Source organism: Eretmochelys imbricata, chromosome 10 (genome assembly GCF_965152235.1).
Source record: "Eretmochelys imbricata isolate rEreImb1 chromosome 10, rEreImb1.hap1, whole genome shotgun sequence".
Classification (NCBI taxonomy): Eukaryota; Metazoa; Chordata; order Testudines; family Cheloniidae; genus Eretmochelys; species Eretmochelys imbricata.
Genome location: NC_135581.1, coordinates 37,038,943 through 37,053,822, shown reverse-complemented (window position 1 = coordinate 37,053,822; position 14,880 = coordinate 37,038,943). Strand labels below are relative to the sequence as shown.

General features: G+C 56.4%; 1 protein-coding gene across 1 annotated transcript in view; it reads right to left on the bottom strand.

Moving 5' to 3' along the window:
- Window positions 1-5,403: 5,403 nt before the first annotated feature.
- Window positions 5,404-14,880, bottom strand: part of LOC144271453 (ankyrin repeat and fibronectin type-III domain-containing protein 1-like) — a 105,331-nt gene continuing 95,854 nt past the window's right edge. Inside the window, exons 19-23 of the mRNA XM_077828814.1 lie at window positions 9,522-10,593; window positions 7,943-8,131; window positions 7,204-7,319; window positions 6,942-7,064; window positions 5,404-5,634 (exon numbers count right to left, since the gene is read on the bottom strand). Coding sequence (XP_077684940.1) covers window positions 5,404-5,634; window positions 6,942-7,064; window positions 7,204-7,319; window positions 7,943-8,131; window positions 9,522-10,593 — 1,731 coding nt within the window. The remainder of the gene's footprint in view (window positions 5,635-6,941; window positions 7,065-7,203; window positions 7,320-7,942; window positions 8,132-9,521; window positions 10,594-14,880) is intronic.

The window sequence follows — 14,880 nt, the reverse complement described above, 5'->3', positions numbered from 1 at the left end:
CCCACCATGGACCCAACCGACCCCCTCACCCCTTCACCGTGAGCCGGCTGCACGAGCTGCAGCTGGTCTGCTTCCAGACTGCACCAAGGAAACATCTATACATGCTCGTGCTCCATACCCTTCATGCCCTCACCCTCGTGTCCCGTCCCGATACAAAATGGTGGGACTTTCTGCCACTTTTGGAGGGTGAGGAGCCCCGGTGGGCCAGCCTTTATTCCACCTTGGTCCCGAGGCCTGCTGGGGATATCAGTTGGCGGCTTCTTCACGGAGTCATTAGCACGGCCATGTACTTGGCCTGGTTCACCCCTATCCCAGACACCTGCCCCTTTTGCGGCATGAAGGAAACCCTGGCACACATATATTTGGAGTGTGCCAGGCTGCAGCCCCTATTCCGGCTCCTCACGAATATTTTATTATGCTTTTGGTTGCACTTTTCCCCTCACTTTCTTATCTATGCATTCCCTATCCGCAGCCCCACAAAGTCACAGGATCTCCTGGTCAACCTCCTCCTGGCCCTAGCTAAAATGGCCATCTATAAAATCAGAGTGAGGAGGCTGGCTGATGGAGTCTCCTGTGACTGTGGAGCCTATTTTCGATCCTCTGTCCATTCACGTATCCAGGGAGAGTTCCTCTGGGCAGCGTCCACTGACTCCCTTGATGCCTTTTAGGAGGAGTGGGCGCTGTCCAGCATTTTCTGCTCGGTGACCCCATCCGGTTCCCTTCATTTGACTCTTTGACCACACTCCTATCCCTGGTTTCAGAGTAACAGCCGTGTTAGTCTGTATTCGCAAAAAGAAAAGGAGTACTTGTGGCACCTTAGAGACTAACCAATTTATTTGAGCATAAGCTAAGGTGCCACAAGTACTCCTTTTCCTTAACCTAATGCATTTCCTTGCCTCACTTACAATTTTTGTAATTCTTAGATGGATTATTTCAGGTATGTTTTCAGGAGATGATGTTCCTGCTTGGCTTCTCTCTCCATCCTGAAGAGGGAACAAACAAAAAGAGCACAAACAAAACCTCCCCCCTATCTCCCCAGATTTGAAAGTATCTTTTTTCCTTATTGGTCCTTTTGGTCAGGTGCCAACCAGGTTATTTGAGCTTCTTAACCCCTTACAGGTAAAGCGATTCAGTACAGCTACAAGCAGGGATTTTATGCTACCCTTATCTTTATGTTTATGACACTGTGTAATAGCCGTTGGTTGGGGACTTGTTTCCACCCTGTTACTGCCACAATTCAGTTGGTGGCATCCTGTTGGTCCACCGTATGCTCGTGTATCTCATTTCTTCTGATGCTCCAACCTCAGGCCAGCTGATGCTGAGGGTCTTTCCAAGTCGTCCTGGTTCTGGCTTTGGCCCGGTCCGTCTGGGTGTGCTGGCTGTCTGGTCCTGCTCTTCATGTGTCTTCTGTTTCAACTCCAGTGCTATCCTGTATCTGTAGCTACCTCATATGACCCACAGGTGCCGGCTTCTAATTTTCCCCAGAGTGCTCAACTGCTGCTCCACCCCAGATCCCATCCCCACCTGCCCCCTTCCCCCAAGCTCCCACCCCACCCCGCCCCATCCCACCTCTTCCTGCCCCCACTCCACCCCCAGTCCCGCCCTCACCACACCCCTTCCTTATGGCCCCACCCCCCCATCTCTTCCTGTCCTCCTCCGCCCCATCCTGCCTCTTCCCTGCCTCTTTCAGCCCCTCCTCCAAGCGCGTTCCATCCCCGTTCCGCTCCCTCCCAATGCCTCCTGCACTCTGCTGAACAGCTGTTCCATGGTGCGCAGGAGGTGCTGGGAGGGAGAAGAGCTGATTGGCAGGGGCCACAGGCAGGTAGGAGTGGGGGGGAGAAGAAGGGGAGCTTGGCCGCCAGTGGGTGCACCTGCTAATTTTTTTCCATCGGTATTCCAGCCCTGGAGCACTCATGGAGTCAGCACCTATGACCTGTGTCCCACCTCAGCTTGGACTATTGCCTTTTGCCATTGCTTTGTAGGGCTCTGTGATGGCTGGATTAAGACCTGCTCATACCATGCATACTAGACTCATGTCCTTGGCTCCTTTGTTCTTGCAGCTTCCTGCCTAGCTCAGCGATCTCTTAATGGCTTCTGTGTCCTCTCCTGTCTGTCATTCCTCTGCTGGCCTGCAGCAGACTACCCCTTCCGGGAAGCCAAGTCGGTTCTCCAGCCCATCAATCCCTGTGCTAGGCTACTATCTAGTCACTGGGAGTGGGAGATATGGTGATGGAGCAATACTGACAGGTAGGGATCCCTTCCTGTCTATTTGACCTTTGCCATGGGTCTCCTGGCTGTCATCACTGCCAGCTCTGCCTTCCCCTTGCTTTGTGAGTATCCAGAGGAAGATGTCATATGGTCAAGTGTCCATTCGGTGATGAAACATTTGAATCTGCTGCAGTGTGCTGGGGCCCATGATCTCAGCGTAACATGTTAGGCATATACCTTGGGAGTGTGAGGAGAATTCAGTAAATAGCTTTAGTTGAAACAAAATGTCACACGAGTCAAACTATCTTGTATCAGCTTCTTCTGTTTGAAAGATTTCTAGTTTTCATTTTGAAATAATGTTTTGCATTGAAATGGAGCCAGATTTATTTTAAATAACAAACACACACAGACAGGGGGTAAAAGCTGCCCCAAAACAAAATGAAATTTAAAAAAATCCTTTTGGGTGGAACAAAACATTTAATTTGATCTGGTGACTGAACTGAAAACTCAATGAGTCACTCAATTCTATTCACAGGCTTCTGCTAGATGTGCGCAGAATCTATACATCACTAGACTCCCTTCACATGCTTTGGTCTGGGTATTTCTTGAATGGCTCTCAGCTTCTCAGGATCTGGCCAGAATCCCTCTGGAGTCCAGAGACACCCAGTGGAGGGACCCTCAGTTCACCTCAGCTTCAGCCTGTCTGCATTCAACCCAATACTCTGCTCCTGGCACCTGTGTAGTACTTGTCACAGCTCGGTAGCATGGTCCTGGGTGGCCTCTCTCCTGCTCCCACAATCAGAACGTCACCAGTTGCAGTCTTGATGCCCTCTAGCATCTGGTTCAGTTTGCGCTGGAACATCTTTGGCCAGGCTGATGCCCGTCGGCCTTTGTACCCAGCGGTGCCTGCCAAAAGGTGCCTGGTGAAGGCTGTCAGGTGGCTGGTGGCTCATCTGGCTCAATACCCAGAACCCATGCTTGACATCAGAACTACCATCACTTTTGCCCTTGACAACTTGGGCAGCAGGTCCTCAGTGACTTCTTCCCAGTGCCCTGCTCAGTGTGTTGGGTCAGTGCAGAGCCTCAGCTTACCTGAGGTTGTCTCACCGCTACCTGGCTGCTGATCCACACCAGGCTAGTTTCAGTGGGTGTAATGATACCTCTTCCTTGCAGGCTTGCCAATTCCCTCTTCAGGAGCTCCACAAGAGCTAATGGAACGCCGCATTTCACAAGTCTCACAGGCTGCAATGTGGTTCTATTGCTAACTTCAGCTTTCCCTCCAGGTGCCCATCTCCTTGAAATGGCACCTTGTATTCAGTTACAATGCTGGACAGGGCCCAAGGAGACTCTTCTCCCTCCTCTGTCAGATTGAGGATGTTGGTGGTGCGCTGCAATCAAACCTGTGTCTTGTGCTGCCCTGCTGCCAGCAGTGGATGGTACCTTCATGTGCCAACTAATGTGAATTCCAGGTGATAATGTCTCTTGTTTCACTGGTTTCTTATTGACAGCCTGCATTTGCCCACTGGCCTTAGAATGTTTTATAGCACATAACCAGCATTTAGTCACATTTCTCCAATCTAATATTGCTGCTTATCAGTATCCAGCTGGAACTGAATTGCTCATTGGTCTAATAGCATAGTTGTAAAGATGATAGTTGAATGGCTAGCAGACGTCTTTTGTAGTGTGTGTATATTTCAAGTCCCTGCATCTTCTAAAGTCACACTGCAGATCTCCTCTTCATGGAAGTCTTTACGTCCTCAGTCACTGCATGTAGGGGCTTGACTGATGGCTTCTCAAGGTCATTCCAGCCCTACATTTCTATGATACTATGAACTGCTGGTTTTTTTCTTCCTGGGGTAGCTGTGGCATTGGGACATAGTGGGTCTGTCTGCCACATTGCTTGTACCACTGCCCAGAGACTGGCAGTTTGCTTCCATGCCTTTCATATTGCTTTCCACAGTACATACACAGGACCATGATGCCTGCATTCTTAGCCTGTCTCTGTCCTGCTTCCTTTAACCTGTGTACTTGTTCTGTATTGTTGCTGCTTTGATCCTTTTCCTGCACAGCTCAGTTTCCCTTGCTATTTGAAGGCATATCTATCAGGTTTGATCTGTGTCTCTCAACAGTCTCTCCTGTAAACAAATCACATGTCCCACAAATGATTCTGTCCCTAATTAGTAAGTCTTTTAGGTCTCCAGAGTTACACGTGGATGCCAGAGTTCTCAGCTCTGTTAAGTAAGCACTGATTCCTTCTTCTGTTTCTTAGTGTCAATACAAAAAACGGTAGCTGCAGTCGTATTGGAAAACCTGGGACGTAGGCGGGCAGGAGCCCGTCCACTTCTAAAGGCCCCTCCCCCAGCCTAAACAGGAGGGACCACTAGACCAAGGGACCAAATGAATGCAGGGGACAATTAATGAAAAAAACAGGGATCGGAGGTTCAAAATGAGAGTTCCAGATGAGGATACTGAGCAGAGAACCCTGCAGAGGGCCCACTGCTCCTCAAAGCTATCAAGAGAGCCAGCAGACACTGCCCAGTGGAACTCTGCCCGGATGCGTGAGACGAGGGAGGAACGGAAATAGGCCCCACAGTCACAGAGCACCCCCCTGTCTAGCATCCTCCTCCTGGTGTTACAGATGGAGACTTTAGCCAGGGCCAGGAGGAGGTTGATGAGGAGGTCTCGCGACTTTGTGGGGCCATAGATGGGGTGTACAAAAAGGAACAAATGCAGGAAAAAGTGCAGCCAGAACCTCAACAATAGGTTCTGGAGGAGCCAGAATGGGGGCTGCAACCTGGTGCATTCAAGATGGCATGCGCCAGGTTCTCCCTCACACCACAAAAGGGGCAGGCCTCGGGTATAGGGGTGAACCACACCAGGTGCACGCCCATACTCATGGCTCCATAGAAGGAGCCATCAAACGATGTCTCTGGTGGGCTGTGGGACCAAGGTGGAATAAAGGCTGGCCCCCCGGGGCTCCTCATCCTCTTGAGGTGGAAGATAGTCCCACCATTTGGTGTCAGGGTGGGACACGAGAGTGAAGAAATGCAGTGTGTTGAGCACGAGCGTGTACAGATGGTTTCTGGGCACAGTTCAAAACTGGACAGTTGCAGGGTGTGCAGCCAGCTCGGAGTGTGGGAGCGGGGAGGCTGGGGGGGCTCGCAAACAAGGGCCACAGAAAAATGCCCAGAGGGCTCAGGGAGTGCCCTCTCGCAGGCCCTGCCACAGGAAGACGAGAGAAACACGTGACAAAACGGCCTCCACCTCCTGGAATACGCACAGGGGGGTCAGGAGGGTGGAGAGCCCCATGTGCTGACTGAGCACATGGGGATCCACCCAGTCCCCACTGTCATAGTCCCGGAGGTCTCCAACATTGGTGGTTTCTGCCAGGACCAACCTCCGGCACACCAAGGGACACTCCGCCACCTGCACACGTAGATCGGGTTTGTGTAGCAAGGGCTCCATTAGGCGGTCCGCCCCTCAGTGGCCACAAAGGACCTCGTTGCCATAAAAAGCTTCCAGGTCTGGAGGAGGTCCTGGTAGAAGACCGGCAGCTCTGAAAAGTCTCGCAGAAGACCCCTTGGGTGGAGAAAAAAGAGCTGCCGGTCATATCGGAGCCTTCGGAGGCGGTGGAGGAAGGTGTGCACCAATGTGCTCCAAGCCAGACTACCTGCACCATAAAGGAGTCTCTGCAGGGCCTGGAGGCAGAAGACATGGACCTGGCTGCACAGGCAGACCAGGCCCTGTCCTCCTTCCTCCAGGGGAAGACTCAGGACCCCTGAAGAGACCCAGTGCAGCCCCAGCCAGAAAAGCTCCAGGACCATCCTTACACCCCAGCTCCAGGAGGTCCTGGACCAAATACAAGTTGTCAAATATGGTCCGGCCCAGGATGGTGCAGGTCTAGTCGGGATGGACCATGTCCGCCAGCATGGACCCCAGCCGCAGTGAGATGGCCTTCGCTACGACCTTATAGTTCGTGCTGAGGAGCGAGATGGGACGCCAATTCTGTAGGTCGCGGAGGTGCACCTTCTTGTGCAAGTGAGCCATGCTTGCCTTATTGCCGAAGAGAGGGAGGATCCCGCTTTGCAAGGACTCAGCAGAGACTATGACAAGGTCCAGGCTGAGGACGTCCCAGAACATGCGATAGAACTCCACGGTCAGCCCGTCCATGCCTGGGGATTTGTTGGTGGGCATGAGACAGAGGGCTTCCAAGAGCTCGGCCAGAGAGCAAGGCAGCTCCAGCCGGTCTTGGTCACCCACACTGACCATTGGGAGTTCAGTCCAGAGCATCCTGCAGGCTTCAGCATCAGTCGTATCCAGGGAGAAGAGGCTGGCGTAGAAGGCCGTGGCTCTTCCACACATCTCCTCCGGATCCGTGAGGGGGACACCGTCCTCCGCCAGGAGGCAGGTGATGTGCTTTTTGGCCCCCTCTTTTTCTCCAGGGCATAGAAGAAGCGGGAGCCGCAATCCACCTCCCGAAGGAGACGGATGTAGGATCGAACGAAGGTGCCCCAGGCCCAATGGTCCTCCAGGGCCCGGAGCTCCTCCCACTTCTCCCAGTAAGCTGCGCGGAGGGGTGGATCCTCGGGGCCAGAGGCCAGATGCCTCTCTAGCTCTAAGACATCCCGCTCCAACTGCCCTATCACCGCATCTCTCCGCCGGCTGGCACCCCAGGAGTAGTCGCAGCAGAAGAGCCGTGCACGCACCTTCCCCGCATCCCACCACCGCCTTACCGAGGAAAAGGTGTGCCGCTGCCACTGCCCCTGCCAGGCCGGCCAGAACTCCCGGAAGGACACCACAGAGCCCACGTTCTCCAACAAGCTTTTGTTAAAATGCCAATAGGCCGGCCCCGGCCTCTCCCAAACAGAGAGAGGCCGTCACCGTTACCAAGTGGTAATCCGAGAATGGGGCTGGCGGGATGCGGTCTCGTGCCACATGGAAATGCGAGAAATAAATACGGTCCAACTGGGAGTGGTACAGCTGATTGTCTCTTACCCAGACATAGGTGAAGGTGGTATCGTCGTCCAGGTGGTGGTCGCACCAGACATCCACCAGGGAGTGATGGTCCACGATCTCCCTGAGGACGCCTGCGGCTGCCTGGGATTTCTCATCTGAGCAGTCCCAGTCCTCGAGGGTGGTGTTGAAGTCCCCGCCCAGGACCAGGCACTCGTGAGGATCCAAGGTGCCGATGGAGGCCGACGCCTGCCAAAAGAAACGCACTCGTTCCGGGCCTGCATTCGGGAAGTAGAGGTTGACCAGGTTTAATGTCAGCCCCTCCACAGAGGTCTGGACGTGCAACAGGTGGCTCGGCATGAAATTGGCGACCCTTAGCACCTCGGGCCATAGCTCATGGGAGAACATGGTGGCCATCCCAGCTGAGCAGACGCTGAGGTGGCTAAAATAAACCCTGTCCCCCCACTCCAGCCGCTAGCTTGACTTGACAGCTGGAGCCATGTGGGTCTCCTTCAGGAAGGCTACAGAGTACCCCCCCCCCTTAAGGAAGAAGAGCACCTGGCTCCTGCAGAGACCCACCCTAGAGCTCCAGGTGTTTAATGTGGCAAAGATGGTGTCTTTCATAGGGAGGGCTGGGGTGAATCCTCACGGGTAGGGTGATCAGCCTCCAGTGGGCCCTGCAACAACCTATGTTCAAACCCAAAGTTCAACAGGGAGTCATGGAATTTGTAGGCCCGCCAGTAGGCTGCAATGTCCTGCCTTCCAGTCCCTCTCCCCTCACCCAAAAGGGCCTTCACGGCCCAGAGGATGCAATGGAAGTCCCCCCAGCGCTGGAGGGTGAGCTGCACCTTGCCCTTCGAGCCACGGGTGTCCATTAGGAAACAGCGCAGCTCATTCCTCAGTGCAGAGGAGGACATGGCAGTCAACCTGCTACCATCATCCGGTGGGGCCCCTGAGAGATCCTCAAAGCCTGCAGAGATGGGCAAACAAGGGGCGGAGCCCCAGCAAGGTTGCGCCGGGCAGCCTGTCCCCATCCCTGGCACGGGAGGGGGCAGCGGAGGGAATACTGCAGCCCCCATAGTGTTGGAAAGAGGGGACAAAAAAACCGCCCCATCAGGGTTGTTCGTGGGTAGCGGTAACGAGACAACCTCGGGGGCGGCAATAGCATGGGAGGTGGAGGGGAAAGGGGCAGGTGATAAATTGGGGGTAGAAGTGGGATCAGGGGCAGGAACAGGGACAGGAGCAGGAACTAGGGCAGAAGAAGGGATGGGAGCAGGGACAAGGACTGTTTTTGGCACTGGGACAGGAGAGGTGGACAAGAGCAGGATCAAGGGTAGGGGATAGGGGCAGGAGCGGGAACAGAGGCGGGATTATGGTCCTCGGCAGCCAGGCTGCCAGGGTGCGGCTCCTCTCGACCAGGATTGGGGGCCAAGGGGACGGGAGTCACAGGGGGGCTTTCACCGACACCGGTCACGGGAGCTGTAATAAGCATGTCACCCGCAGCCATGGCGTCAGGCACAACAGAAACTTCAGTGGGGGCCCCCCTCCAGAGGGGAGGCTAACCGCTCCGTCCGGGTGGTGGAGAGCGCTCCACAAGCTCGAAGCCCAACCGCTTGGCATCGGGCATCGCCCCAGGGGCTCGGCAGCCTCGGACGAGGTGCCATCCGCGGCTGGGCAGATAGGAAGGGCTGAGGTGCCCCAAGGACTAGAGTGGGGGCTAAAACTGGGGGTGAGGGGCAGGGAGGAGGAGGAGGGGGCAGTGGAACTGAGCCACCGCCCAGATTGAGGCCCACTAGTGGAGGGTCATCCTCCCCGTGGGTCGATCTCCTCAAATATGGAGGTGTAATCAGCCCCCACAGCCCCAGCATCTTCCCCGCCAGTAACCGAGGCAACAATAGCCCTGGTATCAGTGGCAGTGCGGGGCACAGGTGGCAAAGAGGCTGGGGGAACTCCTACGGAGGCCTCCTCGCGGGGGGGGGACTCGGCAAGGTGGACATGGCTTCTGTGGTTAGCGCCTCCTGGGCTCCTGCTGGGGGTGCGGCGGAAGATGTAGCAACATTAGCCCCCCGCAGCATCTTTCAGGGGGCCTCCTCATCAGAGAGGAGAGATCGAGCCCACGATTTGCGGGTGCCGCGCTTCCCGCAGACAAGCACCCAGCCCTCCAAGGTGGAGGTGGAGGGCTGGTTGGCAGGGGCAAGGCCAGGGGGCAAGGGTTCTGTGGCTTGGGGCAGCAAGGGCAGGACATCGGGGAGGGAGGGAAACCTCCCCCTGGGGCGGGCCCTCTCCTTCAGCTGGCAAGGGTCTTGCTGCTCTCTCCTCCATGGGAGGAGGGGCAGCGGCAGCCAGGCCGCCAGGGTCACCGGCAGTGACACGGCCGGTGCCCTCCTGGGTTTCGGGGATCCTGGGCGTCCCTCCAGGCTGGGCCAGAGGGCAGTCCCTCCGGACCTGCCCCGTCGCCCGGCAGAGGAAGCACCGGGCCTTCCCCGTCGAATAATAGACCTGGTAATGGTCCCCCTGATAGGGCACCAGGAAGGACCCCTTAAGTGCAATCCCGCCACGCGTCGCCGGTGGCACTTGGATCTGCACCTGCTGGTGGAAGTATAGAACGTGGCGAAGGGCAAGGTCCTTGCAGCCCAGCGGGAGAGGGCTAATGACAGAAATGGGCTTTCCCAGGGTGGAGAGGGCAGGCAACAAGGCAGAGTTGGGCAGGACGGAGGTCAATGCCACCCGTACGCCCAAGTTCTCCAAGAGTTCTAGGGGGACAAACATGCCCCCCACTGCCAGGCCCTTCTCTACCACCTCCTGAGCGGTGGCCTCCGACGCTAGGAAGAGCACAACTTTACCATACATCTTGGAGGCCGCCACAATGGCCGTGGGCCCTACCACCCTTGCCACTGCTCGCACGTACGTTTCAACATGGGGAGAGGCGGGCACCAGGAGGTAGCGGAGGCCGTGCCTCCTGGTCAGCAAGGGGAAAGGACCCCAGCAGCCAGAGATGGTACCAGAGGTGGCAATCAGGGCAGATGGCATGGTGGCACATGGAGGGGTGGCGGCCACCTGGGCGTACATTCTGGGGGCTAGGGATGGAGCGCCCACAGAGCTGGTAGAGGGAACAGCCGGGGAAGGAGGGGCCGTGGCAGGGGGAATGGCCCCACCGGCAGGAGATTTTGTTTTCCGGGAGGGGCCTTTGCCCTTTTTGTTCACCTGGCCTTTTTTACCAGTGGAAGGGGGGGCCACAGCAGCAGCAGAGTCTAGACCAATGGTGGCCGAGAGTTCAGCTGCAGGCATGGGCAGGGACAGTGGCGAAGGGGGGACCACAGGGTCAGGAGCAGGTGCAGGGGTAGGGTCCTCCTCCACGATGGCAAAAGACAGGAGGAGGCCTTGATATGGGGTGGGGACGATGGACAGCGGCTCCTCCCCGCTAGGCAACACCTAGGGGAGGAGGGTGTTAATGGCGGGGGGGGGGGGGGGAGAGTGGGCGACTACACCTCCCAGCTAAGCTCTATTCAGGGAAGGAGGGCACCATTAGGGAGTTGGGGAACTGTAGGGGAGGTAATGGGGAAGGGGGAGCAAGGGAACAAGCAACCACACCTCCCAGCTAAACTGCATGTAGGGGAGGAGGGTCCTGCGGGAGGGGAGGGACCACCCACTCCTCCCTGCTGAGGCAGGAGAGGAGGGTGTTCCAAGGTCAGGGGACAGGGAAAGGGAAGAATCAACCACTCCTCCCCGCTAGGCTGCAGGCAAGGGAGGAGGGCGCCAGCAGGGGCAAAAATCTGGGGGTGGGGGGCAGTTACTGGACAGAGATACCAGCTCCTCTGGCTGCACCAGGAAAGGGAGGGATTACAATTCCATTAGGAAGGCTGTGAACAGTGGGTGTGCGGGCAACTGAAAGGGGCACAAGAGCTTACGAAGGGGGCATGGGCGCACAGGGAGAAGGAACTGAACCGGGGGAGCAAGGGAGGACAGGAGAAAAAGGGAAAGCTAGGCAAATCACAAATGGGAGCTACCAGGGGAAGGGCGGGGCAGGCAACCAAACTAAAACCCAAAGTTTGTGGCAGGGCAGGTAGCAAACACAGAAGGGCCAGGGCGGGAGAGGCAAACTAACAGAAAGGGAAACTCCAAAGGGTCAAAGCAAGTGGCGGGCAGGGCAGGCTGCGTGGGGGGGAGCTAACATAGGGAGGCCAGGGGGACAGCCAGAGAAGGGGCCCCACCAGCCAAACACAGCTAGGGAGTGGGGTAGGCCCAAGGTGGGGGGCACATGCGCCTACGTGTGCCTGTGTAACTCAGTCTCTGTCGCTTATTGCTGCACAGTCCCAGGTGTTGAAGGGGTGGGGGGGGGGGAAGAACAGGCAGTCACGATGAGGGACAAAGAGCAGATCCAGGTGGTAAGTGGGGTGGTGGAGGGGGCAACAGCAATGGTGGGGGTGGTGATAGGGGGGAGCAGATAGGCAAGGGGGAGGGCTCCACACCTCTCCTCCATTCTCCCCACAACAGCAACAGGAGTTACCAACATCTCTGCTCCTGGGGTGGTGAAGTCACTCAGTCCATGGACAAACCCCCTCCACAATGTCCCTCGGCAGGTGTCCTCCTCGAGGACAGCAGTGTCTCCAGCGCAGCAGCAAACAGCAGTCAGCTGGCCAAGCAGGAGGGACCTCTAGGTGGTGGTGGGGCCCATGCTTCTCCCTCAGGAGGCCAGGGAGCAGGCTAGCAAGGCCCCACCCCACTCAGCAGCAGTAGTCAAGGGAGGGAGACTCCAGCCAGCAGAAGCGGGAACAGCCCAAGGAAGGAGGGAGCTCCTGCCAGCAGCAGGCTATAGCAACCAGAGAGGAGCTCTAGTCAGCAGGGCAGCCCAAGCAGACTGACCTCTCCCTGTAGTGAGGCAACTGCCCCCTCCTGCAGAACAGGGAATAAAAGCAGCCATGGAGAGGGCTGTGGCTGGGAAAAAGAGTGAAAGCATCTGAGGGAGTAGCTGACCACAGCTGTGGCCAGCTCAATTAGGGCCCAGCTGGCCCTGATAAGAGGGCTGTGGGCCAGAGGCTAGAGGCATCTTACTGCAGCTCTAGAGGAAGAAGGGCTATCTGTCTGAGAGGAAGGTACTGGAACTAGAGCAGTGCTAGGTAAGGGAGCTCTAGCCTGGTAAACCCCCAGACCTGCAGGCCTTGATGAAGGCCTATGAAAAGGTACTGGGGCAGCCTGAGGATAGGCAAAGGCAGCAGGTCCTAACCCCTTGCTAATGATGAGTGGCCATTGCAGTCTGCCCCAGTGAGTGGGGGCTAGATGATGACTGGCAGTAGCCACTAAGGCAAGGTGGGTTTAGAGAGTTGGGGGTTCCTGTGGGAGGGGAGACCCAGAGACAGCAGGGGTACTGTTGGGGCAGAGCCCTGAGGTAAAGGGGTACTGGGGTCTGAGAGGGACATGGGGCCAGTGGCTGATGAGACACTGGCCTGCAGAGGGTGTTGCGTATGCTGGAAAAGAGCTAATTCCTAGATGACCAGCAGGAGGTGCCGCACGTTAAGTTGTAGCTTTACTACAGTATCACTCTACAGTCTCATTCTGTCTGGGCTTATGGTACTCTCCAAGATAGCTAACGGCATATTGGGCTGCATTAGTAAGAGCATTGCCAGCAGATTGAGGGATGTGATTATTCACCCTCTATTTGGCACTGGTGAGGCCACATCTGGAGTATTGTGTCCAGTTTTGGGCCCCACCACTACAGAAGGGATGTGACCAAATTGGAAAGAGTCCAGAGGAGGGCAATGAAAATGATCGGGGGCTGGGGCAAATGACTTACAAGGAGAGGCTGAGGGAACTGAGCTTCTTTAGTCTGAAGAAAAGAAGAGTGAAGGGGGATTTGATAGCAGCCTTCAGTTACCTGAAGGGGGTTCCAAAGAGGATAGAGCTCAGCTGTTCTCTGCGGTGGCAGATGACAGAACAAGGAGCAATGGTCTCAAGTTGCAGTGGGGGAGGTCAGGTTGGATATTAGGAAGCACTATTTCACTAGGAGGGTGGTGAAGCACTGGAATGGGTTACCTAGGGAGGTGATGGAATCTCAATCCTTAGAGGTTTTTAAGGCCCGGTTTGACAAAGCCCTGGCTGGGATGATTTAGTTGGTGTTGGCCCTGCTTTGAGCATGGGGTTGGACTAGATGACCTCCTGAGGTCTCTTCCAACCCTAATCTTCTATGATTCAAACACCTTGATCAGCCATTCCAGTGTTTGGGGGTTTATTCTTGGCAACCCCAATGAGACAGTCAGAAGCTTTATCTTCATTTGCTCATCTTTATCCAGCGGTGAGCTGGAGCTGGTTCGCACCCGTTCACTGGAACCAGTTGTTAAATTTAGAAGCACTCTTAGAACTGGTTGTTCCGCGAGGGACAACCGGTTCCAAAAGGGCTTCTAAATTTAACAACTGGCCAAAAGTGGTGTCTTAGGCGCTGACTCCATGGGTACTCCAGGGCTGGAGCACCCAAGGGGAAAATTTGGTGGGTGCAGAGCACCCACCAGCAGCCCAGCCCCAGCTCACCTCCGCTCCGCCTCCTCCCCTGAACACACCACCCCACTCTGCTTCTCCGCCCCCTGGCTTCCCATGAAGCAACTGTCTGTGTGGGAAGCCGGGGTGGGCTGAGAAGCAAGAGGTGGCTTCACACTCAGGCCCAGGGAGGAGGAGGCAGAGCGGAGGTGAGCTGGGGTGGGGGGGGCACGAGGAGGGCCGTCCATGCTGCAGCAGGTAACTCGGGGGGCGCACAGGGGAACTGTTCCCCGCCCTAGCTCGCCTCCGCCTCCCTGGGCCTGAGCACGAAGTTGCCGCTTGCTTCTCAGCCCTCCCTGGCTTCCTGCGCGAACAGCTGATTCGCGGGAGGCCGGGGGGGGGGGGGGGGGTGGAGAAGCAGAGTGGGGTGGCATGTTCAGGGGAGGAGGCAGAGCGGAGGTGAGGTGAACTGGGGCTGGGCATGGGGTGGGGAGCTGCCGGTGGGTGCTCTGCATCCACCAAATTTTCCCCGTGGGTGCTCCAGCCCCGGAGCACCCACAGAGTCAGCGCCTAAGGCACCACTTTTGATGTGATCAGTGGGGGGAGTGGCTGCTATGCTACCCCGCCCCTAGGAGCCAGAGGGACCTGCCGGATGCTTCCTGGGAGCTGCCCCAGGTAAGTACTGCCAGGACTCCCCACCTCGCCCCTGGCAGGTCCCTCTGGCTCTTAGGGGTGGGGTGGGCACCCACTACGGTGGCCCACGAGACCCTCCTTCCCGGTTCTGGGGGCAGTCAGGGAATAGGGGTGGGAGGTGGATGGGGCAGGAATCCAGGGGGTGGGGGTAGGCAACGACCCCCTCGTGAGGCGAGGAGGGAACCGGTAGTTAAGATTTTGGCAGCTCATCACTGTCTTTATCCCTCTTAGCCAGCTCTGGATTCAGATTCAATTCTTGCTTCTATGCTTGAGAGGCTTTTTGTCTGCAAATCCATCATCCCTGGTGATGAGTCCTTCCCTGCTGCCTGTTTGCTCTGTTTCTAGTTGCTGCTTTGTTTGCCTGCTAATCACACTCGCTTCCTTGCTGTGGGTCTCACTAGACTAACCGCTGCCATCATGTTTCATGGAGCACATGCTGGGTAATAACATGAGAAGACTCCAGGCTTGGAAAACCAAACTAGCTCTTTATTAAGAGAACTATTTGCAGAGATGCTGCAACTGCAGCTAGAATTCTAGCTCTGTGCACAGAGAATGTAT